Source organism: Chaetura pelagica, unplaced genomic scaffold (genome assembly GCF_000747805.2).
Source record: "Chaetura pelagica isolate M959 unplaced genomic scaffold, ChaPel_1.0 scaffold21, whole genome shotgun sequence".
In the NCBI taxonomy this organism is placed as follows: domain Eukaryota; kingdom Metazoa; phylum Chordata; class Aves; order Apodiformes; family Apodidae; genus Chaetura; species Chaetura pelagica.
Genome location: NW_009952251.1, coordinates 971,025 through 995,974, shown reverse-complemented (window position 1 = coordinate 995,974; position 24,950 = coordinate 971,025). Strand labels below are relative to the sequence as shown.

Sequence of the window (24,950 nt, the reverse complement as noted above, 5' to 3'; positions counted from 1 at the left end):
GGTGCTCTCCATCACTGTGTTTACTGCATAGAGGGTCTGAAGCCCACCTCATCAGTGGATGTTAAGTCTCTCATTTGAAGGCAGGTCAATTTGATTCCTTGCAACCACTTAGGGTTGTGGTTGGTGAATGTAGTTGCCTCACTGTCTCTACAGTAATGATGTGTCAAGGACAGATGTGAAATAGCTCCTTCCCTGGATGTGGTACCCTCCAAACGTATCACGACGCCTCGGGCCCATCAGCAGCACAGGGTATGGAGGCTCTTGAGGTTGATGACATTAGCCCTGCCTTGGAAGTGACTGAAGACTTTTTTAATAGTTTTGATACTAAGCTTGAAAAGATTGTTCAGCCCTCTGAGGTATACGATGTGCAAGAGGTCCCTGAACTGGTTGGGCATGAGGTATTTGATCAGATAACAGAGAGCAGGAACCTGAGGAATTTTGCCTCCTTAGCTAAAAGTAGCCTCATCTGGGATCACTGCAAAAATGGCGTCTTGGAAACCAAAGCTGAGACAGTGTTCCCTGCCAAAGACCAGCGTGTGGTGCAGAGGGGAACAGCTGCTGACAACCTTGCTTGGGCAGAGGAAGGGGAGACTGCCACTTTTAATATCTTCAAAATCTGCCAGCGGAGGAGAGACAGGCCTCGTTCAGTCAGTGACATTCTGGTGCAGAATGAGGAAGCCTCCACGTTCAAGCCAGGACACAACAGGTCACGCTCTGACATCAGCCATGTAAACTGGGGGTTTGTCTTCACAGGCACCTCCCTGCAGCAGCCACCCGTGCCTGGTCAGGACAATAACTGCACCCTGCTTTCTTACCTGGCCTTAGCCAAGGGAGAGGACATCCAAGGAAACAGAGGTTTGTGCTGTTGCTATTGTTTCTGTTGCTATGAGGATTTTTCTGTTTGTTTTAAATATCTTGACAGAGGAGCTGCATGTTTAAAAAAACCCTAAACAACTCTCCCAAAAATCCCCAAGTGTGTTAGGTAGCTCTTAAGATGACAGAAATCAGCATTGCTCTGTTGGTTTTGATATACCTCTGTTTGTCTTCCTACGGATCAGTTTTTAAGCTTGACTTCTGTTCCTTTCATGGTTTGAAAAACTAAGCTTGCTTTACTTCTTGCTTCTATTTTGTTCAGTTAGACTCAGGAAAAAATAATGTAATTGTTATGTACTTCTGATAGTTTCCTTACCTGATTTTCCCAAACTAAAACCTGCTTTGAATGCTAAAACTATTGGGAGAATGGCAAATTCAAACAAAAGCAGTTTTCATAAAAGTTAAAGAGTGGCCATTAAAGAGAGGGTGTACAAAGCTTTATTGTGAGGCCTGAGATCTCCATTCTGTTTTGTTAAGAAATGCTGGCTATTCAATCTATAAACAATTAACAAAAACTCAAGCATGTAATTTGTGCTTGTCAATATTAAAGCATCTCTGCCAGCTTTGTGTGCGTTACAGGAAGACTAGTGAGCAGATTAGGGCAGGCATCCCCTGTGCTATATGAAGCAGTATTTCAGCAAGTGATACTTTTTCCTTTTCTCAAGTATTGCACTGGAAGAGGTTATGCTCTGGACTTTGGAAACACTGAACCAAGTGTCTCCATCTCCATTATTTATTGTGTGTATGCCAGAAGTGGGCTGGACACTTATGGAAAAGAAAAGCAACTAGTGCCACGAAGGTTTTATAATATAAATAAAGGTAGGACTTAACAAATTTTAAAATCAAAGGGTTGTGAAAGTGTGTGTATGGTAAAATGGCTCCAGTTATGAATAGGCAGCCTGTAGCTTTAAAACAAGCCTTTTGGGTTAGATTTTCCAGACAAGTCAGGTATTTTGGAACATGAAAAGCAGATACCTAAATGGTTGTGTTTGTAGATGTGTGCATGTATAAATAAATAAATACAGTATTTAGGTAAATAGGCATGTATACACACATGTATATATAAATATGTGTATATACACACACACTTGTAGGTAATTGTGTTATATTGTGACATAGGTGTCGCATCCCAAAGAAGGGTTTTCTTGGTTTACAAAGCCAAGTATACCTGCTGTTGCAGGAGGTCTGTTGATTCCTGCAGTGGGGTCTCTGTTCTTTTCCCTTCCCATGAAAGGGATGTAGAATGCACTCAAAAGCCTGGAGACAAAGCTCTCAGTTTCTGTCAGCTGTATCCTGGGCATGGGTTTAATTTAGCATATAGCACCTTTATATGCCCACAGAAACACCATTAAAATCTAGCCATTAAAAGTCCATACATGTCCCCAGTGGAGTTTTAAGCTTAATATTTTTGGCTCAATTTACCCACACAGCCTGCAGAAAGAAAGAAGAGGTTCCATTACTTCTACTGTTTATAATAAGAAGTACCTAAGCCATTCTGTATTTAAAGGCTTGTTCATATAGTTACCTATTTAGTGAGACTGATTCAGGCTGCCAATGGATCCCTAAGCTGCAAGAAGCAAGCAGCAAATCCAGCTGGTGCTGAACAGTGCAGTCTTGAGACAGAGCAGGTCTTCCTTCTGTCTTTCCAGGGCTTAGGTGACTGCAAGAATACATTGTGATGCACCCTAATACATCACACCTCTGTCTGGGGTGCAGAAAATTACATTCCCCTCTCTTATACACAAATGCAAGACAGTGTGATGCAGCTGTTCATAAAAGGAAGAAAAATGGAAACGATTTAGGTTTCTCTTCGCCTTCTGGCAAACAAATACATTTTATTAGGTGCTGCAGTGCTGGAACACCATTGTTTCTCAAGGCAGGGACTACATACCGCAGTGTCTCTTCTCTCCTGGGCAAGAGTCCCTGCACTTTCAGAAGCTATTGGAACAGGTTGCCCAGGGAGGTGGTAGAGGCACCATCCCTGGAGATGTTCGAAAAAGGGCTAGACATGGTATTTTATAAGGTGGTTTAGTGGTTAGGGACTGTAGGGTGGGTTGTTGAACTTGATGATCTTGAAGGTCTTTTCCAACCTTGATGATTCTATGATAAGCTGGGCTGTCTGCAGCATTGTCCTCTTTCAACCCCAGCTCCCATTAAGCTGTTCCTGTCCACTTCGCTTAGAGACAACAGACCCCAGGGAGATGCACCGGCCCCCTTTGGAAGCCCTAAAAGGACTTCACTATATCCAGAGTCAAGTCTATAGCAGGATTTCAAACCAGTGTCCAGAACAGCTTAATAGAAAACCTTAAGTGAAAAGACAATAAATGCATTGTGTACAGCTGGAACTAGCAGCAGGATTCCTTAAGCTCAATTGTGTCCAGGATTCAGTCACCCCGTCACAGTGTGTGCCCAAGGTGTGTGGCTTCGGCGGTAGCAGTGGAGCTCAGTGGTTCAGCTCTTCCAGGCCCATCTGCAGGCAATTGTGTTACTTAAATGCAGTTAAGCCATGAAGTCTTTTCTCCATACAGAAGTGAACAAATTGTGTTAGACTGTGATATACTCTTTATCATGATGCTTTAATGTTAAACAGTTTTTAGTTGTGAGCTATAACCATGAAGATCCGGCATTTATAAAGTAGTTTTGTTTATTATAGCAATTTTAGCATTCTTAAGAAACACTGAAATTGACAGATTTCCGTAAAGAAAACTCATTTTTTTTATACTAACTGCAATAGTACCAAGTGTCTTGTAGCCCATCTGTTCCTCAGTCTCTCTATGGTACCAGGAACAAGTCCCATTGCTACGTTCAGGATAGGTCTCTTCAAAATGACTTTTTACAGAAGAGGCTATGATTAAGTTCTGGGATCTCGAAGATGAACTAAGCGAGAGAAGGAAATATAATTACTAAAAATAGCTGAAGAAGTTGTCCCAATAGTCACCTGTAGCCCAGCAACAGTCAGTACCTCTAAGGTGCCTAGCCCACACTACCTATTCCTTTTTGCAAAGGGTGCAAGGCATTTGTCTGTGCTTGCTGTGTGCCCTCCAAGAGCTGTTCTGCAAGGGATTTTTGAAGGCAGTGTTACCTTTGAGGAAGGACAATTTCTGTGCTCTGAAAATACAAACTCTTAACCTGTTTCCTTAACCTATTCTGTTCAGCTGCTGTGCAGGATTTAGGAGGTAGTAATAGTATTTCTTCTCTCTGTGCTTACAACAGAGCCTGCCATAGAGTTTGCTGCTACTATGAGCTGAGCTGAAAAGACAAAAGCAAAAGCAAGGCAGTAGATGTTGCAGATGGCGTGTATATGGGACTGGTAATTATTCTCCACAAGAAACCAAAAATGTATTTCAAAGTTGCCTAAAAGCTGCAGGGGTCAAAGGAGTCTAATGGCCACAGCCTGTGGAGACATTCCTTTCCAGGGCTTTAATACAGGTTAAATGAGTGCTATGAGATACTGAGAGCAACTTGAGGCAGTCCTGTCAATCCTCATTTTGGTCAAGGATTTCCCTCTGGAGCCTGCAGAGGTCCCCCAGTCCTCCCAGTCTGGCTGAACGGTTGCAGAGATTAACTCTTCCCAATTTTTTTTTCTCTTATCTCCATAGCTTATTTATTACTATGAGCTTATCTGTTCCTGCTGCTTGCTTTTTCATAATGCAAATAAAATGAACCTGGATCCTTTCCATGTCCTGTGAAAGAAAAGGATCTAAAAGCAGCTGTGTTTTTTGGGGCAGTGTCCCTGTAGACCTGCTGGCAAAACAGTGTACTAGGAGTGGGCACTGTGTGTGCTACAGAGCAGTGTCAAGCCATAAGTGGAGCTAGCAGAGAAGGAAGTTGTAAGCAAATTCAAGACAGGCTTTTGTATTTCTGGGCATGTGGCCTGGAACAGAAAGGGAGAATGCTGCTTTTCTAGTGTCCAGTGAAAGCTTGCTTAGATAATTAAAACAGTGCGTGAGCAGTTATCTTTTATAGTCATGTGAATGTTTTCATTGAAACACAGGCACTCCAGAGATTGTCAATGCTATAGTAGTTTTTCCAGGGAGCTGTTTTGTTTGCCTGCCGTGTTTGCCTGCTTATGAACTTGGTAACTCCAGAGCTGTCATTGCTCTGAGCACCTGCAAGCTGGGAGGCTGTCCTTATTGCAGAAGGCTGATGCCTTCTGCCCCTCTCCAAGAAGCACTTATGAAGTACTCAGCCAGCCCCATTGATGTTGGGAGTGTGTTGTCTCAGGAAGCTGGGCCTATGGAGTATTTGCAGCAGTGTGGCCTGGCAAAGTAGACATAATGGAGAAAGGTGACTGCCTTAAAACTGGTCAACAGGCCCAAATTCTACTGTCTGATCGAGGCCAGGTTTTTACCTCCTTCTTTCAACTGACTGATTTTTATAAACACCTTTCTCCCCTCCCCCCCCCCCCCCCCATCTTTCTGGCTGGCTGGGAGCCTAAGCATTGTTTGGGACCCTTTGAAGGACACTGATCTTGTCCTCAAACAGTTTGTGCAGGGGATATTTGAAGAGACATTTGGGCCCCTCTTCATACAGCTTTTTAATGTATTTTGTACTTTTCTAGTGTGTTTTTTTTGTGTAGATTAGACATCTACATCTGAGCAACACACCACTGATTCACAGGCTGGGGACTAGGGGTGATCACTGAGTGCTGAGGAATTGTCTTACAGTGTTGCATTCTCTTATTCTGGCAACCGCACAGACCTTGTCAGGGTGTTTTCCTTGTTTGCCAGATATCCTGACCTTTGGCAACAGGTGGCAGTGGCTGGTACTAGCTCTGCGCCTGTGATGCTGGCTCATTCAGCATTTAATGGTCCCTATCAGTGTGCTCAGCAGGTTTGTGGCCGTGGGTCACAGAACAGCAGGGCCATCAGTTGCTGCTGTTGTTCTGCTTGGGAAGGAGCTGGAAAGACAGCTACCTGGACAGATTCTGAGAGGTGTGAAAGATTGGAGGGGTGACATGCAGCCTTCATGCTTCCCCTCCAGTGATGATCAGGTAAAACCTCCTAAGGTTTTATGGGAGGTTTTATGAAGCCTGATTGCCATTCTGCAAAAACACCCCTCTAGCACTGCCTTTTGTCTGTGTGTGTAGAAGCTACACAGCCAGGGCAGCCCAATAGGCTATTAATTGCCACTGGGATAGCAGAACATCATAGATCTGTGGTGTTGTGCAGAAGATAACGGTGCTGTCGTCCAAGAGGCAGATGTGTGGAAACAACACTTCTGCACCTTCCTCTCTGGAAAGCAAGAAGCTTCAAACCACTTGCAAGTAATCCCAGAGGTATCAAGCCAGTTGGAGAACTGATGCCTCCCCTGTGGCAAATTTATTTTTGGCATTAAAAGGTAGTAAGGAAAAAGTTAGCTGTACTGCAGAGCTTTGTGGCCTTTCAAGATTTAAGGAGCACAAAAATTTATTTAAAATTTAATGTGAGCTGGATGCCCTCCACCATGAGAGTCTGTAAGTGCTGGGCACTGTCTGTGCATCTAGCAAGCAGTAGCTCCTTCTGCCAGGAAATTACAGCTTAAATACATCACACAGTAAAGATAGGAAGGGTGAGTAGGGACAGAGAGTTGAGGCATTTTGCAGAAGATCAAAAAGGAGTATAATTTGGATCACCTCACTTCGGCTCATCTGCTGAATGATACTTCCACTCTAACCCTTGTGGCTAATTTGGCTAGTGCTGCACTTATTCCCTGCCAGGTCCCCTCCTGACTGTTCCTTGGGCACAGGCACCTTCCGAACTGGAAGGGCTATGGGGGGCTGGCAGAGAGCAGCAGCAACTGAGTGGGCTAGTCTGGGAAGCTGCCAGGGGTGGAGGGAAATGTGAGCTACTCCATACCCTTTCTTGGGATGCTGTAGGAGGGTGCAGAGTGATGAAGAGGGGAGTGTGGTGGGAGGTGATGGGAGTGGCTCACACACAAGGGATGAATTCCCAGAGCTGGAGGATTACAGTGAGCAGCACTTACGAGTTGGTTTGTGAAGCTGGTCTGGTTGGGAAGGTTATTCATTACAGAGATTTTTTTCTCTGGAGTTAAAACACTGCATAAAGCTAATGAACAGGGTTTTTATCTCCTGGGGCAGTGCTGATTGCTTCCAGTGATCTTGTGATGACTTTCATAACTGAATTTTCAGGTTAGTTGCTATTATTCCTTTAGTGGTGTCAGCTAAATCTCCTAATGTGAACTGACCCTGTTTTTGTAGCTTTCACAGTAATTTTATACCCTTTCTTCCTTCTTTTTAAAGCTGAATTGAGTGAATTTATTAAAAAAATCAGCAAATCATCTTCATTTAATATTCTCACTTCTTTTGCAAGTGGTGCTGTCTTATGTATCTCCTAACTGGTGATAGGTAACCAGCTCTTTCTTCTCATTATACTTATTTCTCTTCCAGAGTGTAGTCCTGTTCTGGGCTGGTCTTGCAGTTTGACTCCAGCCTCCTTCCCCACTGCCTCCTTGGCACAGGTGCTGTGTCAGTACACACAGGGTGCTAGTGTTTTGCTCTGCAAACACTGTACAATGTTTGACTTGCTGCAGAGAAGCGAAGAGGATTGCATGGAATGTCTGAGCAGTCAGGGTCCTGTAAATTTCAGTGAAGTTTCTTGTACAGTACCACACCTGAAAGGATGGATGCAAAGAATAATGTTTTCAGGTCCTTTATCCATCTGTTTCAGCAGTTCATTCAGTGCAAAGCTTATTTTTGTTTAACAGCTAAGCCAACTTCACTAACAATGTATAAATCTACAATTAAAAGAGTTTGCAAGTTCAACATTTTCAAAGCAGGTTTCACTTTCCCTAGACCTAAGGAAGATGAAAAAGTGTGAATGTCCTTGTGATGGAGAGAAATGCTGTTTCTTTATGTAAATTAATCCAAGCTCCTATCTAGTTACCAGTCCCATTGCTGTAGTCATCTCTTGAAAAGAGGTGGCGTTGGGAGAAGCTAGATTTGGCTCCAGGACAGTCATATGCTGCAAATTTGTGGCTAAATGTCAATGCCATTATTTCAGGACCAAGTGGAATCAGATATACCTGCCTGAAAGAGATGTACCTGCAGAGCCAGATATGAAAATAAATGGGAAGAAAAGTAGGAGGGAAGTGGACATGGTTGATATTGAGTCACAGTGTCTGAGGCTCAGTTTGTTCCTAATCCAGCACTTCCCACCAAGTAGGTGTCTAGTCCCACCCAATTTGAGAGTATTTTAGGTTCTAAAGGTGTCTGCTAAAGAGGTCTATTGACAAAAACTCAGTAACTTACACTTATGTTTTACTAAGCAGAGGAGTGCCACCTCAAGACACAAATCCCTCAGGAACTAGGCATCTCTGCTTCTTCTCTTTTCCAAGTTACTTGGTATTACTGTTACCAGAACTGCTTCAGTGGTAGAAAACAGGGCAAGTTTTCCTGCCATACCAACAGAGATACATCTACAGACAGTTGTTCAGGAATATATATGTTCTGGACATGCTGAGACAGCATTTGGTTTCCCTCTACTTTGGTGCTGGTTGCACCAAGTGCCCCTGAGTGTGGAGAGGAGTAGGTGTATACTGGCTGCAGCATTGCTAGCTGGAACAAGTGGACAGTTCTCAAAGGAGAGGAAAGATACTGAGGAGGATATCACCCAGTCCCCAGCTGCTGAGTCTCTCTCTTTGTTTCACTATGCCTTCTTCCCCCTTCTCCCTTGAAATTATAACTCCACATGGCTCAGGCACAAGCCATTCACTGTGATTATTTCCCTTTTTTTTTTAACTATTCCTCAATTTGCTCTCCCTATCTCTGTAGGTAGGAAAAGATGCAGTTTCTGTTTGGAAGGCTGATGGGGAGATGGTAGTTTTTTCTCTCTTGAGTGGAAAGGTACAATCTGGCACATTGCGTGTGGAAGAGATGAAGAAGCAGAGTTGTAAAGTGTGTATGTGCAGCATATAGATCAAACCTGTCTCTGCCAGCATCTGTTGCCCTGAGCTAAACAAATGAGGCATTTGAATTTTAGTCAAGTTGACTGCTGGTTCTGTCCCAGTTAGTGAGAGATTCAGTGGAGCTGAGTCACAAGAGCCTGAAGGGAAGGAATAGAGTGAAGGAGAGAGAGGAGGTGCCTCTGTGAAAGGCCTTTCTCTAACTCAACAAAAGAGAAGGAAACCTGTGTGCAGGATGAAGGAGGGGTGGCTGGGAGAAGGTTACGAGTTGTATTATTACGGAGAAGCTTGAACTGTCATCTGTACTTGATAGAAGGGAGAGGGATTGCAGTTGGAGCTGCAGAAGCGCTGCTTCCCCGATTGGATTAATAGAAAGGGAAGATGACTCTAGAATGGCTGCCCATTATCTGCACTACAAAGGGATTAGTGTGGGTTTCAGAGAAATTAATGGCTTTTGAGTTAGCACAGAAATACTAATGAACATCAGGGCCAGAGATGTACAGAGGACAAAATTTGTTCTCTTTTACTGTGTGTTTGCATTTGGGATATGAAAGTGTTTTTTCTCTACTATTTTTGAGTTTTAGATTAGGCCTTCAGTTTTCGTATTTAGCTGAAAAACTCTTGACTAGCTTATTTGTCAGCAAAGTTTAGGTATATTGATTTCTTCCCCATCTTTTAAGACCTAGTGCCGAAGTAGCAATTTTTAAAATTTCGTTTTGATTTTAGTCACATATGCAGGAAATCTTTCTAGGTGAAGCGTAGAGCACTTTGAATGTGGTGTTAAATGCAGGCTCCATTCTAAATAAGTGGGCAATGTAGGGGAGCAGAGGCTAAGCTGGCAAGGCAAAACCAAAATGCATCCTTTTAGTGTGGATGGGAGGTAGCATCTTTCCCCTGTTTTTTAACCTCCATGAGGTTTGCATACTCAAATTAAGTATATAAAACAATTTTCCTGCATGTTCACTAGGTTTAACTGGAATTGTCTACTTAATCCTTTTAAATCTTTAAAGTTGGTCTTCACTGAAAAGCTAGCCAAAGCTTTTCCACTCTTGCTGTCAGGAATCCTCCTCCTGCCCATCCACGAAACTCACAACCAAATAGAGCAGTGCTTTCAGCAAGGATGGGAGCCTGTCCTTAGACTGTAGGTTACAGCCTAAGTTCTGGTTTCTCACCAGTTGGTGTCAGAAGCCCCCTGGACAGTAACAAAATCCCCGAAATACACAGTCCCTGACCCTCCTTGCACCCCTAGGAGGATGGACACCATTAACCAGTAGTGGTGGAAGCAGCTTGGCCTGGAATACTGGACATACTAGCAGAGAAGCCTAGTACAGATGGAGATGCAGTGACTTCTGTAGAGTCTCAACTTTGTTTCCCAGCTTTGTCAAGCCCAGATGCTTCTGTTCTCTTAGCTCTGCATTGAAAACATCCTAGGTATACTCGGAGGTAATCATGTCTAAAACTTGTTAGAGCATGACCTGTTAATGTGAGTGGTAACTGGTGAAGCTTAGAAGGGAAAAATATTTTGCGCCTCAAGCTGTCTGCCCTAACCCTGTTTCACAGGTTGTCAGCCTGAGGGCAGAAGCTCCTGTATTACTGCAGTTCATAGGCTGTTTGTTAAGGTCGAGTGATGTTGATTTTGTTTTGACCTAATTGTGCTGGATACGGGTGAGGAGCTGGTCCCAGGTGGCTACCTTGCTCCTGCATCAGGAAAAGCAGTCTCCAAGGGAGATGGACAACCAAAGGCAGAAACTTCTTCACTGGTGTCTGTTAATTCTGCCACTGGAAATTATGACCTATCACGGGTATCCTTACTGGAAAGGTGAAGTAGAAGTCAAATGGCAGCAATAATTTGTTCCTCAGGCTAGGTTGTTTTAGGGTGCCAAGCGTTGAAGCTGGTATTAGAGCATAACAGTGAATGCCACTGAATTTATACAGGGACCAACAGAAATTGCATAGAGCCTTGTCTTCAGCCCAAGGTGAAAATACTATGTTAGCATGTATTAATGTGGACTGAAGTAATGCAAATCAGATTGGAACAAATTTTGCATGGAAACCTTTTCTAAAGCTCAGAAATACTTTAGATAATTCCTTTTGAATTCATATCACTTTGGTGCTCAGATTGATTTGTGACTGATTTTCTTGGGACGAAGAAAATTCCCCTTGACTTGGTCTCGGGCCAAGATTTGTGAACGGATCTGCTCCAAAGCATCTGAGGTGCTTAGATATGTGTGTTTCAGTCTGGACAGTGTCTCTTCGTTTTTGGTCATGTCTCCTGCTCCTGAGCCACATTCTTGTAAATCAGCAAAGCTGCTTTCTATTAAACAGAGCTGTGCAAAACATTCCAGTCCCAGGTTGTGCCGAAATGCTGTAAGAAACCACTGTTGTTGGGCACAATTCTCTATTTTTTGTGTCCTGGGTAAGTTCAGGTGCCAGGGATGGTGTAAAGGGTGCTGGCAGAAGGGGCTGTTCCAGCTGGCTCCAGCTGCTTTCATCAGCCCCAGTGAGGCACAGTTGTGCCCCTTCAGCCTCAGGTGGAGCCTTCTGGCAGAGTCAATGCCTTTCAGAAAGGACAAAGCAACACAGTGGTGTGAGGAGCACCCAGGTTTAGAGGAGGCAAAGGTGCTGCAGGTGCTAGGGCAAGGATTCCCCTGCAGTCCCTGAGGAGAACATGGTAGAGTGGTATCTCCCTGCATCCCCATGCAGGATCTCATGCTAGAAAAGGCAGAGATTTCCTGAAGGAACTGAAGCTGTGGGGAGCTCATGCAGGAGCAGGTTTATCCTGAAGGGTGGCAGCCCCTGCAGAGAACCCACAATGGAGCAGGGTAAAAGCATGAGGAGGAAAGAGCAGCAGAGGGAGACTGACCACAACCCCCTGTTCCCCTTTCTTCTGTGCTGCTTTGAACTGGGAGAAGGTAGAGGGGTGTGAAAGAATGAAGTTGGGCCTGGGAGCAGGGAAACAGGAGAGGAAGGTAGTGTTCTAATTTTTATTTCTTTCTCACTGTCAAAATCTGTTTTAATTTGCTATAGATTCCTTGCTAATATTGTACTTTTCTGGACTAGGCTGTGGAAATCTTGCAGTGTTCTGTTGTTCTGTCACTATTCTCCTGGATGATCTCATGAAAATGGCTTTGTTTCTCCATTCCTCTGTTTCCCTGTCCCCTTTTTGTGAAGTATTTTGGTATCTGTGGGTAAAAAACTGCTGTATTCTCATTGACTCAAATGTAGTTAGTACTTGTGTTTGATAATTATAACCTACTGTGTGAAGATGGCTATTCTTGTGATATATCACGTAAAGGTAGGAGAGATATGTAAGTCAGAATCATGTAGCAGTTTGAAACTATTATGTTAAAAGAATTAATGGTTATGTTCTCATTTTGTTTCCTCCAGAACACAAGGCATTGTTCCCAAACATTCTGAAGAAGGGATACTTAGAAATTAGAAGAAACAATGACAGCTACTGGCAAGCCTGTTACGCTGAGCTCTCCCCATACAAACTGTACCTGTATTGCTTGGACAGCAGTGGCAACCAGGCTCTTCCCACCGTGTATCCGCTCATGCATTTTCAAAGGGTCACTGTTACTGGTTGCATTGAAACCAAGGTGGTGGATGCTGTCCTGTCAGACAACTCACAGCTACAGCTGAAGGCGGAGTCCTCATGGGAAGCTTTGGATTGGGGACAGAAACTCTGGGAAGTGGTGAGAGCTTCTGTGGCTGCTTTCACAAGACAGCAGAAGAAACTGGAGAATGTGCCAAAGCCTGAAAATAACAGTGACCTTTCACAAACCAATGGGTTACTAGAGAAGCCTATGGAGCTCTTCCTGTCCATGAATTTGACTGAAAACACTAAAGAGTACCAAAATATTCTCAAATCAGGGACTCTTTATAGGTTAACTGTCCAGAATAACTGGAAGGCATTTACTTTTGTCCTGAACAGGTCTTACCTCATGGCATTCCAACCGGGTAGGCTTGATGAAGATCCTTTGCTGAGCTACAATGTCGATGTGTGCCTGTCGGTCCAGACAGATACTCAGGATGGCTGTGACTCTTGCTTTCAGGTAATTTTTCCTCAAGATGTCCTCCGCCTACGTGCAGAGACCCATCAGAGGGCCCAGGAGTGGATGGAGGCACTGACAGTAGCAGCCAATGCTACTAGAAGTTTAACTCAGAACCCACAAGTCACACTTAGGAACAAACCTGGAGATCGGCTGTTTGTAAAAGATCTTAGAAAGAGCAAGCGCCAGTCTGTGACCACCAGCTTCCTGAGCATCCTTACCACACTGTCTCTAGAGAGAGGGCTCACAGTTCAGAGCTTCAAGTGTGCAGGTAAGCACCCAAGCTACAGCATCTGCACCCATTCCCTTTCTGCAGGAAGAGAAAATCTTTTGGAAGAACATGTATGTGTTTTAGCAGTACACAGCCATTCCCTGCTTCTTACTGTGGCTGTAGGCACTTTGGTGTGTTAGCCTTTCTTTGCTTTCTGTGAAATGTGGAGAAAAGCCTATGGGATATTCAGGGATTCAGCTGCGTTTGATGAGCAGTGCTGAAACATTAGATCCTCCACCTAAGGCACTACATGGGCCAAGGCTGCCTTACTGGGTGGCTGAGCTGTTTTCTTGATTCAGGACATGAGAAAAGCGGTCCAGAATCCAAATAATTTAAATTCTAGGTATGGTGCAACTTTCCAGCCTTGAGTACTTTTGGTTTTTTTTATTACTGTGTCTCCTCCAAGTAATATTTTGGAACCTGTTTCAGCTCTGGGTCCTGCCTCCTCCCTACTCTGCTTTGAGGTAAGGGTCTGATGTGGAGGTCTCTGCTTGCTCTGGGAAAGGTCTCTGCAGGCCCAGGACATGCTGGCTGGCCTGAATCTCCTCTGGGAGAGACCTGAGCCCTGGAAATGCTGGATTACCCTCAAAACTGGCCATAGGTGCAGCTAAGTTCGCCCCTCTCCAGTAGTCAGTACAGGGTGATGTTCTGCTCGCCTCTTGGCAGTGTGGGAACCCACCTGGCAGCTGGAGCATCATGAAGGTTGGCATTGCTGCATGTAATGGTTTAATCACAGTATCTGGGCTTCTGCCTGAATTCAGTTCTGTTCTTACCCACAAACTCTTGGTGTTAGGTTTTTTCATCAAATAATTATGTGCCAAACTGCAGCTGAAACTGAAGGGTCCTGTGATAAGTCCAATTACCTGAACACTACCAGACAATGGTCATGTCTTGCCTCTAAGGGTAGTTGTGAGAGTAGAAACTGCAGGGAGACTCTTGAGAGTGGGTCAAATAAGTATCCCCCAGATAGATCCACCCCAGTGTGTTACCCAGCAGACAGCCTTGTGAAACTCAAGAAAGCAGCAGAATTAATGGCCTCATTTTAAGAAAATGCCCCACACAGCTTTTAAACTTTATTCCTTTCCCCTCATTTATTTTAATTCACAGTTCATTAAAATAAAATTTTATGTTTTTCCTTCATCCTCTGACTGAGGTCCAGGGGAGTTTCAAGTAAGCATTTTCAGCCTCCTCAAAAATAGATTAGGCCCTGGAATGGTAACAAAATGCACGTCACCAATAAGAAGCAGGTCTTACATTATTTGGTATGGGAGCAGACTTTTTTGTGGGAAGGGATGGATTTCCTCTCCTAAATGTGTCAATTCATCTGCACTGCTATATTCCCCACAGAAATAAAGTTCTCTGACCATGTCAGGCTTGCATGAAGGCTTTTCCTGATACACATGTGGCATTCCCAGTGTTCCTGTGGTCTCCTTTTAGTCTGCAAAACTGAAAACACTTGTGCATAGAAATGTGAGTTGTGGAGTGTCTGTGAGGAGCTGGTCGCTGAGATTCTGCCTCAATTTGGGGATGCACAGCAGTTGCTGTAGGAATGGTCCTTTTGCCGTCTGCTGGAAACCCTTAGATCTGGACTTTCAGAGTTGGCTGGAACTTGAAGCTGTTACCACGGCACAAATAAATGAATAATTGTAATTCTAGGTGGGAGAAACTGGGGAAACTTGTCTGGCTTAGAGGGTTAGCGCTGAGGAGACTTTGAAGGCGCTCTCCTTCCAGCGTGGTCCCTGCAGGCAGTTTTCGCTGCTCCCCGGCGTGGGCTGCTGTTTAACCTCACGGGCCTGCAGTTGGTAATTACAGCTCGCAGGCATGGGGAGCGTTTTTCCACAAGGCGGCTGGGAGGGGTAAGCTTGGAAAAGAATGAGGAGGGGGGAGGAAGAAAAGTTTTTCTGTGAATTCTTCAGCCATTTAGTGCAAATTCCTGTAATTACCGTCTTTGTGTCCTGTCCCAATGGCACATAATGCAGCAGAAGCCTTTCCTAATTGAGACCTTACAGGAGGTACAAATCCCTCCTTTGTTCGTCCTGACAAATTAGTGCCAGAAAGTGGCAAGGTCCGAGTGGGAATCAAAGGCAAGCAACACAAAGATGGAACTTAAGGCTACAGTAATAACCCTCTCTAGTCCTGCAGGGGTGGGAGGGGAGGAAAAGTAATGACCAATGAAAAATGAAGGTTTGCTGTGGTTTTTTTTGTTATAAATTCCCTTGACATGACAGCACCTCAGGGTTGCTTTATTTATTTAGGAAAGTGATTAAATAGTAATACAACAGGGCAGACCATTGTCTCTCGAGCTACCCCCCTTCCTACAGACCCCTGCTGCCTTGGCTAATTGATTGACAATGAACCTCTGATAAAGAAGGTTGTTGGGAGGACCTGATGGGGACGGGGTTTTTATTATTATTATTTTCTCTTTGCAGTCTTTGTGGGGTTCCCTTCCCCGACTTTTGTGGGTTTTTTTCCTACTTGAAATGCCCACTGCATCCCATTTTCCATTTCTCCCTCAGTAAAAGCTTTTCAAGGGACTGCTTCTAGACAAACAGCTGACACTCACAAGCAGGTAGAATGTGAATGTCTGTGCCTAGCTATCAACAGAGAAGTTTATCTTGAAGGCTGGCTAGCACTTTTCAACTCGTGATGTAAGCCCAGGGCAGTGTTGTCCTATGTAGTCATTGGGCAGGAGGACAGACTGTTGATATATTGAAATCAGAAGGGCAGCTTGAAAAAAATTTTCTTCTGCTTGATCAGCAGATACAAAAACTTGGCCCCACATTTCTATCTTTGTCTTCCTCTGGAGGGCAGGGAATTATTTCTCATGATTTCCAAAAATGAATAAATAGACCACTGATTAACAGTAGAGAGGCATGTTTTTACAAACAGTTTTACCTTTGCTACATTATTTATATTTTGGAACAGCAAAATGTTTTGAAGCATGGAATTGACTACAAGCTGCTGGCACTGGAATGGCAGCCTCCTCTGTCCTTTGCATGTTCATATAACTGCAGGCTTGATTTTGTCTTTTTGTTGAGATACAGAAGTGTTCCCATGGGAAGTGTTTGGTACTCTGAGCAAGAGTGGCATTTGTGAATTTTGGTCTGCTCTGGTGAGACTTCAGTAGGACCTACCTCTTGTCTTCAAATGGATATGAAGTGAAAGTTGGTTGCAAGTCAGGTATTATGATTTGTTCTTTAATATGTAGGAAATAAGAGACATGCATTGTGTTAGGATGATCTGGTGGAGGTATGGTGTTGTTACTTTTTATCTCTTTGTTTCACCTGGATTCAAGAGAAATCCTCAAACTGTTCATGTTCCAAATTTGATTTGAGGTGACTTCCATCAAAATGTGTTTGGTAGGTGCACCATCTTGCAGACAGTGGTAGCTGGTTGGGAGTGCTCCAGTGGCTGTCCTGTCTGCCTTTTGGGCTGACTAGGAGCTTGTGGGAAGAGGCAGGCAATTCTACTGGAGGAATGCTCATGGAGGTCTGTAAGGAGCAAATGTCCTCAGCTGCCCTTCACTGTTGCTATTCCGTAGGCATGTTCTTTCACGTTTCCAGAGATGGGGAAGACAAGCTGCCTCTGCCCTTGCCTTGTGGTTTTGCATAGCTCCTGTTCTTTTGATGTCTCTCTTTTCACCATTTCTTTTTTGGTCTCACTGTCCTTTATTGAAAAAAACTTTTTTTTCTGAGAAGTTGGTTGCATCTGCCAGAATCCTTGTTGGCTAGACAGCAAGTCTTAATGGATGTGGGAGATTCTGCCTTCTGCAAAATGTGCTTTGCACCCTTTTATTTATCTGTGTTTTTCCTTGCCCCTCTTCTGGATTGCTCTGTTTTATTCTGCTGTGAAGACAGGCTGAGAGAATTGGGGCTATTCAGCCTGCAGAAGAGAAGGTTCTGGCCTTACAGTGGCCTTCCAGTTCCTGAAGGGGCCTACAGGAAAGATAGGGAGACTTTTCACTAGAGAGCAGTGACAGGACAAGGGGTAATGGTTTTAAACTGAAAGAGAGTAGACTTAGGTTAGACATCCTGAGGAAATTATTCACTATCAGGGTAGGAAGGCAGTGGAATAGATTGCTCAGGGAGGTTGCGGGTGCCCCCTCTCTGGAGGTGTTCAGGGTCAGGTTGGATGAGGCTTTGTGCAGCCTGGGCTAGTGTGAGGTCTAGTGTGAGGCTCAGGAAGGTTGAAACCTAATGATCTCTAAGGTCCCTTCCAACCTTAACAATTCTGTGATTCTCCTTGCTGATTTTTCCATGTATTCTCACTTGTCAAAAGGATAAATATCTTAGTAGGGCTTGACTGAGTAGGTTGGCTGAGCAGGAGTACTAGGTTCAGAGAAGCCAGTTTAGTAAATGTAGTAAATGGGCTATTTCCTGAACTTGCAGCCCTGTCAAATTAAGCAGGAGGTGAAAAGCTGTTGGCTTTCAAAGAGTCTCATTCTGCCTCTGGTGCTTGGTGATCATGCGTGTAGACGGGCACTGTAGTCCAGTGCAATGTGCCCAGCTTATGCAGCCTGTTCTGGCTCACCCCACTGCTCTGAAACCAGCTCCTACTGCCTTAAAAGTAAAGTTCCTTTTTCTTTTACTTTTTTTTTTCTTTTGCCCCCTCAGTGATAACAAAGTATTTTCCTAATAGCTTGCAAGCCAGCAAGTGTGGTGGTGGTGGTGATGATGATGATGATAATAATAATAATAATAAATTAGCCAGGTTCAATGTTGACTTTGTTCAACTTCTCAACATGCCATATAATTGAAACTTCTCAAATCCAGATAGTTGAAAAACACGGGTGTTCCTTCCTTAAATTTAGCAAATATTTTCATCATACCCAGCACCTATTTGTAGCATGTCAGTGAAATAAAAATACTAAGGGACAAATCATAGCAAATACAGCACAAAAATAAAATACCAGAAGCTCATTTAGAAGGTTGTCAATACTTGCCACATTTTTAGTCCCAAATAAGTTTTCTAACACATCTAGGGCTTTTAGGATTGTGCTTTCAAAGTGCTGAATGTATTTTGTTTGGTTTAATTTCAGTTGATTTATTTATTCCAAGACTTAAGCAGCATTTTGTCTTCCCTGTTTTTTCGACTCTAAAATCCCTTGATAATGTGTTTTGCACTGTAAAGGTTTTACTGTTTAAGTATCTTCACTTTAAACTGCAGTCTTCCAGTCTTGTACGTGACTTTGAGGCCCTGTTTCCATTGATTCAAAAGTAAAACTTCCACTGCTAACAGCAGAGTTTCTAAACTCTTGTTCTTTGCTAGCAGAAACCAGCTGAGCAGAAGAAACATTGTCCTTGTTGAAAGTAGCATTTGGAAAATACTGAACAGTCTAAACAGTGCTGCTGACTTGTTGGGAGGAGTGGAGGGAAAGGTTTCCGTAGAAGAGTGACTTGAATTTGGGTAGGAAGGAGTACTTAATTTGCAGTAGACCTACATGTTTCAAAACAAAAGATTGCTAGTCCATAGTGCTTTTCCATGTGACAGATCTTGTTTGGGGAAAGATCAGAAGATACTGCATGGTATCTCTTGCTGAGTTGATTAAACCTGTTATCAGTGTTCAGTTATGATAACAGAAGCCATGTAGTCTTCAGCAGTACAGTGTGTGAGCTCTTCAAGTCAGTTTTAAGATGGCTTGACTAGGGGAAATGGCAGTGAAAGCTGTCTAAATGTTGGGTCCTTCACCTTCCTGGGATTTGGCAGACATTTTCACAGAGTGAGATTCTTCCCTTCATAGTATTTGGTTTGGAGTTGGCCTGCTGCTGCCCAGAAGAGCAGTTTAGATATGTTACTCGGCCAGTTCAGTGCCTGTCCTGCACCCTGGTGTGCACTTTGTGATCCTCAGCTGGTGTTCTACTGCAGTTTTTCTCCAGAGAACCCCGAGGTTTCTCATTAATTGTGCTACGAGACACAGCTCTATTTATTGGGCTAGCATCTTTCTAAATCAGACAAGCCAGCTTTTGCTAATAAAGGCCTTGCCTGTGCAGAAATGTACAGGGAGGGTGTATCTGTACAGCACTTTTCTGCAGTTGCAACTTATAACAGGTCCCTGAGCTGGTTTGGGACTTGACTCTTAATTTAGTTTCCTAAGAAAACAAAGCTTTTGTTACAATGCTGCTTGCTCAGTTTTACCCCTGCCGTGTGAGATTTGAATCTACCTGTTTTAACAAAATTGGATGTGGAAAGCTTTGAGGTTTCACTGAAGGTGACATCATAGGGAGTCCCTCTTAATACTGTCCTGGAAAAAAAGCTGTGATGTGCCCTGTGTGTTTGCTCAGCGTCAGAGCAGCCACGCAGATGTACAGCCTTGAGAGATAAGTGCAGAAGGAAAATGGCTGCATTAGGTTTACCACCACAAAACTAGGGCATTTAAACAGAACCACAGAATCTTCATGGTTGGAAAGGACCTCTAAGATCACAGAGTTCAACTGTCAGCACAACCTGTGTGTTGGCAGGGCTCCCCTTCTTCTCTCACATGCCAAAGCTGAGTATTATTGGCAAAACTCTTAAATGTGGATCAGATCAGGGGGAATGTAAAAAGTTACAGAACAAATCACAGGCCAGCTAGTTGAAAAGTTTTCAGATTCTGAGTCTGGCCTTAAGACCAATAATAGACTCTGATACATACCTGTGCTGCATACATCTGAGTAGTGCATATGCCCAAGGTAGATGTGTGACCAAAAAGAAATTCAGCCAAATACCATTGGCAAAAAAAATACAACCACACTTACTGCACAGTTGTTCCTCATGTTAAGAGGAGGTACAAAACCAGCTGTGTATGCAAAAAGAAATGGAGCTGGTTATTTTTAGGCTTGTTAATAGCAGCTGTGTCAAATGAAACTTGGCAAACCAGATAGCCTTCAATGTAAGTGGTGAGTGAGTGGTGCAGGGGCAAGTGGTCTTCAAACTAACTGCGGAGCAGAAATGAAAACTGAATTGAGGGTCTCTTTGGTACCTGACCTGGCCACAGATCATAGAATCATAGAATGTCTTGGGCTGGAAAGGACCTATAAAGGTCATCTAGTCCAGTCCCCCTACAGTTAAGCAGGGACATCTCACACTAGACCAGATTGCTTAGAGCCCCATCAAGCCTGACCTTGAATGTCTACAAGGATCAGGCCCCCACCAGCTGTCTAGGCAGTCAATTCTTGTGATCCACCACCCTCATAATAAATAACTCTTTCCTAATGTCCAACCTAAATCTATCCTTCTCAAGCTTGAAACCATTACCCCTTGTCCTATTGTTACGTGCCCTAGTGAACAGGTCTTCCCCAGCCTTCTTACAGGCCCCTTTCAGGTATTGGAAGGTTGCTGTAAGGTCCCCCTGGAGTCTTCTCTTCAGGCTGAGCAACCTCATAATACAAACATGCAGAATGTGTGTGTATATGTATGTGCTATCACCTGGCTTGTTTCCACCAGTGATTTTTTTTTTTTCTTGATTATTCATCTTTTTGGAGAAGGTCACAGCTCTGTGTGTTCAGCATGACTGATGTAAAGGGTGTTGATTACTTCACGTAAACCTAGCAGTCTAAATACTGGATGGGTATGGGATAATCCAGTCTTCACTGATGGGAAGAAAGTCTGGGTGCCTAGAGGATGATTAATCTCATCTGCTTTGGAGAGGAGCTCTGCGGCAGAGTGCCTGTGAGACATTGTTAGTGGGGTGGGATGGGTCACTCTCTGGAGTGCTCTGTCTCCCCAGCCCAGGTGAGAGCCTGTAGTCAGCCATTCTAGATTCGGTAGGCTAGGTTAGCTGAGCTGAATTGTGTGAGACAGGAGAGACAAAGCTATGCATTTTATCTTCAAACAGCACTAACGAAGATGGGAAAGCTGTTAATTTAGGGCTTAGTTCTGAGCTCCAGCTACATGGTCAGAGTTTCCATTGACTCATAAGGGTTGGTCCATCCTTTGGAGTCTTACTTAAAAAAAAAAAAAAGTTAAGGGTAGGAATTTGCGTCTAATGAACCCTTCCTTATTTCTGGAGAAGCTGATCTAGATTATAATTAAAGTGGAATTTGTACATTGCTGAGATAAAATAATGTGGAATTTATATGTTGCTTAGATAATTATAACTGGATAGGGTCAAACCCACGTGTCATCTGCCTTTAATCTGTTAAGGTTTGTTTGGTTTTTAAATCAGTAGGAAGCTCACAGAATAAGCAGGCAAGGTGAATAAAGTGTCAGACTGTACTTGGAGGTTTAGGAGTTTTGATTATTTCTTTAGAAAGAGAGTTGCTTGGGGAAAAAACTAATGCTGGGAAAAGGACAAAGGGTAGATGTAAATTCAAACCTGCGTAGGCATGAGGGAGAACTGAGCTGGGTTGTTAGTATGTCTTTCTCATGATTTTGAGTTTTCCCATGGTGAATTGAATTGGGGCATATACACAAAAACACAAGACCAGCAGTTAAGTAATTCTCACCTTCTCTTTCTGTGCTGAGCAGCTGGAGCAATGTTGTATGTCTGGTCTAACACTGAAAAATTGTTGCTGTGCTACTTCTGCTTTGTCTCTTTTATGGCTTTATCAAGCTGAAAGCCTTTTGAAGTCCGTGGGTCATTTTCTTTTCTTCATATTGTGTGTTGTTTCTAAATGAATTAGCTTCCAAGCTAATCTGTCACAGATTTAATTATGGTACACCATCACAAGGGAGTTGCTTTTTTCCTGATACCAAGCAAGGAACTTTATTGAATAAGGAAAACAGGTGTGTGCATAATTCTAGTTTCATCTTCCACTTTATCTGTTTCACTGTGCAGCTACTCCAGTCTTTTTTTTGCTAAAAGATTAAAGAAGAAGGTATCTGGATAAAAAGAATAGTTGGGTGTGTTCTTTGAGTGTATGAATATGCAACATCCTGAAAGTGGCTAAAGTGCACACTTTGCAGAAGAGGAATTGTATTCAAGTATCTTGGATCCTTCCTCCATACTATCCTTACCACCACCTTAAGTCAAGGAGAGAGGCTTGTTACAACTTTTTAGCCTCATCTTTCTGTACTTCTTTCTTTCCAGACCCTTAGGATTTGGAGATGAACCTCTTGATGTTGCTGCTCTGCTCACAGACATGTTGTTGAGGGAGGTTTATCTGTGCCCAGCAGCACTTTTTTTGCTGCCATTTTTCTAACTCCTCTTTCCTTTACTTGATTCCAAGGCTGTTTTGTTATATTATCTGTGATGAAAGGTTTGGGAGTATTCCTTCCCTCACTTTGCTAACAGTATACCTTCAGCTGCACTTCTTCCATCTGTAGCTTGCTCTGTAACATCCTTTAGGTAATGACAATTTGGGGTAATAGCAAATACCACAGTGTTCTCCTTGCTATAGGCTCATGTTTTGCTAGACCTTTGTACAGATGTTATTTGGATCATATTCTATGTGAGTATAGGGAGTACATGAGAGAGGCTTTGTGGAAGTTGTGCTGCTTCTTTTTTTCCATCCCATGGAAGGTCTTTTCTCTAGCTATAGGCAAGTGTGTTCTCTGCAAACATAAAATGGTCCCCCCAGCCCAATCTATTTGTTGAGTTGTTTTATCAGTTTCTGAGGTGGTCAGCTATACCTGACTTACCTTGATGGGAGGGGTGCTCAAGAGATTAAAGCCAGGAATCAGTACTAGCTTGGCTTCCTGTAAAAGTGATGGCAGATTTATTTGCTTGAATGTCCGGGTGCAGGATTTCCAAGGGCACTAAGCTGCAAGCTATTCCTTCCTCCTCTTCTCTGTCTCTCACTCTTGCTCTTTTTTTTTTTTTTTTTTTACTATCTTAAAAAAACAAAGTAGCGTAAGTGGTCTATGCCACAGAAATATGTTTGTCACACTACATTGCTTTGAACTGCATAAGATCAAAGAAAATCAGTGCTTTGATAACTTGATTTGAAAGGATTGTAGAAATAGCCATCATTACGAATCATGACAGATAGGAAAGGAAGGGGTGATGATTTTCAAACAGTAAAGATTGTAAGGTAAGGTAAAACGTAAGGTAGCTGCCAGTGCCATGTTCTTACCTAAAATACCCCAATCTTATAACTGCTGTGTAGCTTTGCAGAATATGATTTACTTGAGGATATGAAGAAGAATGAGAAATACTCTGTGTAAAAGTCTTTTTGAGGAACAAGGAAATAAACGTGTGCTCAGAGAAGGGCTGGAATAAGGGAGAAAACAATGCATTGCTGTTTGGGTAGGAATAACTTCTACTTTCTCTTTTTTATAAAATCAGTCTTCCTGAAGGGAAGAGCATCCAAGATTGCTTGTTGAGACGCTTCTCACCCCAGAGACCTTCAGTTCTTAGGAGCTGAGGGACCAGCCCTCTCTAGGGAGGAGGAAGGAAGCCTCCCCAGCTTTATCATTGCACTCCTGAGGAAACTCTGTGGACTGGAAGGACTTTCTGGCTCTAGGAGGTGGCAAGAATTTAGGCCTTAAAATGTTGACTTCTAAACTGCAAAAGTTTTAGTTTAGGATTATGGCAATTCAAATTGGAGTTTAGGTTATTTTTGCCTTTGTGGAGTACAAGGAGTACAAAGTGGCAGTTAGGTGAAATCAGTGTGTCCTGCCCCATCCTCATCCCCCAGACAAGTAAGTGTTGGCTAGTGGGGAATGTTCATAAAGGTTTTAATATTACTGAGTTAGGAGACTTTAGTCTCATTCAGACGCAGCTTTACCAGCCCATCAGCTGCTCCAGTTGAGCTAGAAAGTACTTCACGTCATTTAGCAGTCTCTATTTCACCCAGTGTGAGGTGATTGCTGTATGTAATGAATGCCAACGTTGGAGCCAGTTGAGGTATAAAGACAGATGCTTCAGTGCTTTTCAGTGAAAGAAAATTCAGAGGTGCAGATAGTGAGGAGAAGGATTCAGATCCTTCACCTCTTTCAGCAAGGCTTGTCCAGAAGAACATTCTGAGATATTGTTAACACAAATATCCCCTTTGAGGGCTTGTTCCCATTTAGCTTGGGAAGGGGGGATGTTCTGTTTTGTAGATTGCTTCATCTTGATCCATGAGCAGAGACACAGGCATACTTCTTGGTTTCCTTTACAAAGGGGCAAGATTTACATATATTTTGCTTTTCAAAACATGGCCTCCATAGCAGCAGTGTGAGTTCCTTCTGGAAGTGTCTTCCAGGGTTACTAGTCAAATGAATGTCACGTCAGATGAACAGGACTGGTATTTCATGTCATCAGAGTGATGCACAAGGACTCTGCTCGTCAGCATTGCTAACCAGCTCCAGCAGAGACTGAGCATACAGAACCTGCCAGAGTGAGGCTCTGGTGCTAATGGTGTGTGTAGCTCCAAATGTCATATGGGGACAGTAGCATTTGAAGGAAGAGCAAAAATGCTATCACGTGTGCTGTGTTGAAGAGGTGTGAACAACAACCACAGACATCTCATTATATCTTATCCAAACATTTTTTGCCTCCCTATCTGAGCAGGTTGTTTAATGTGTCTGTGCTGTCTGTCTTCAACCCTCCACTCTAATATTATTTGAGCCTACTGACTAGTTTTAGCCACAGTTGAAAGACAGATGTCAAATACATGGAGTTTCTATGTGGTTTGTGAAAACAGATGGTCAGGTGAAGGAGAGCTCTGCATCAGTTCTTTCCAACTAAAGCAGTAGCTTTTGACTACATTGTTTTACCCCAGGGACTCCACACAAGTGGGTATGGGAATAGGCAAGGGATCCAGCTGTGAAGTATCAGGCCAACCTCAGACCTTGTAAGACACAGAGTAACCCAGTCATAAGGTGAAAAAAAAAACCTAACCTGCAGGAAATTGAGCTGTGTCACTACTGCATCATCCTTTCCAGCTGTTAGCAGGAGGTGGCTTGCACTCCTCCAGGCAGTCAGTGCTCCCCTATTCTGTTGTAGGGAA

The 24,950-nt window shown here is 43.4% G+C and overlaps 1 protein-coding gene across 1 annotated transcript in view; it reads left to right on the top strand.

Annotated features, from left to right (window-relative positions):
- The first annotated feature begins 251 nt into the window (after positions 1-251).
- PLEKHM3 (pleckstrin homology domain containing, family M, member 3) overlaps positions 252-24,950 on the top strand; it is a 71,210-nt gene continuing 46,511 nt past the window's right edge. Inside the window, exons 1-2 of the mRNA XM_010007327.1 lie at positions 252-855; positions 12,163-13,098. Of these exons, the coding sequence (XP_010005629.1) occupies positions 252-855; positions 12,163-13,098 (1,540 nt within the window). The remainder of the gene's footprint in view (positions 856-12,162; positions 13,099-24,950) is intronic.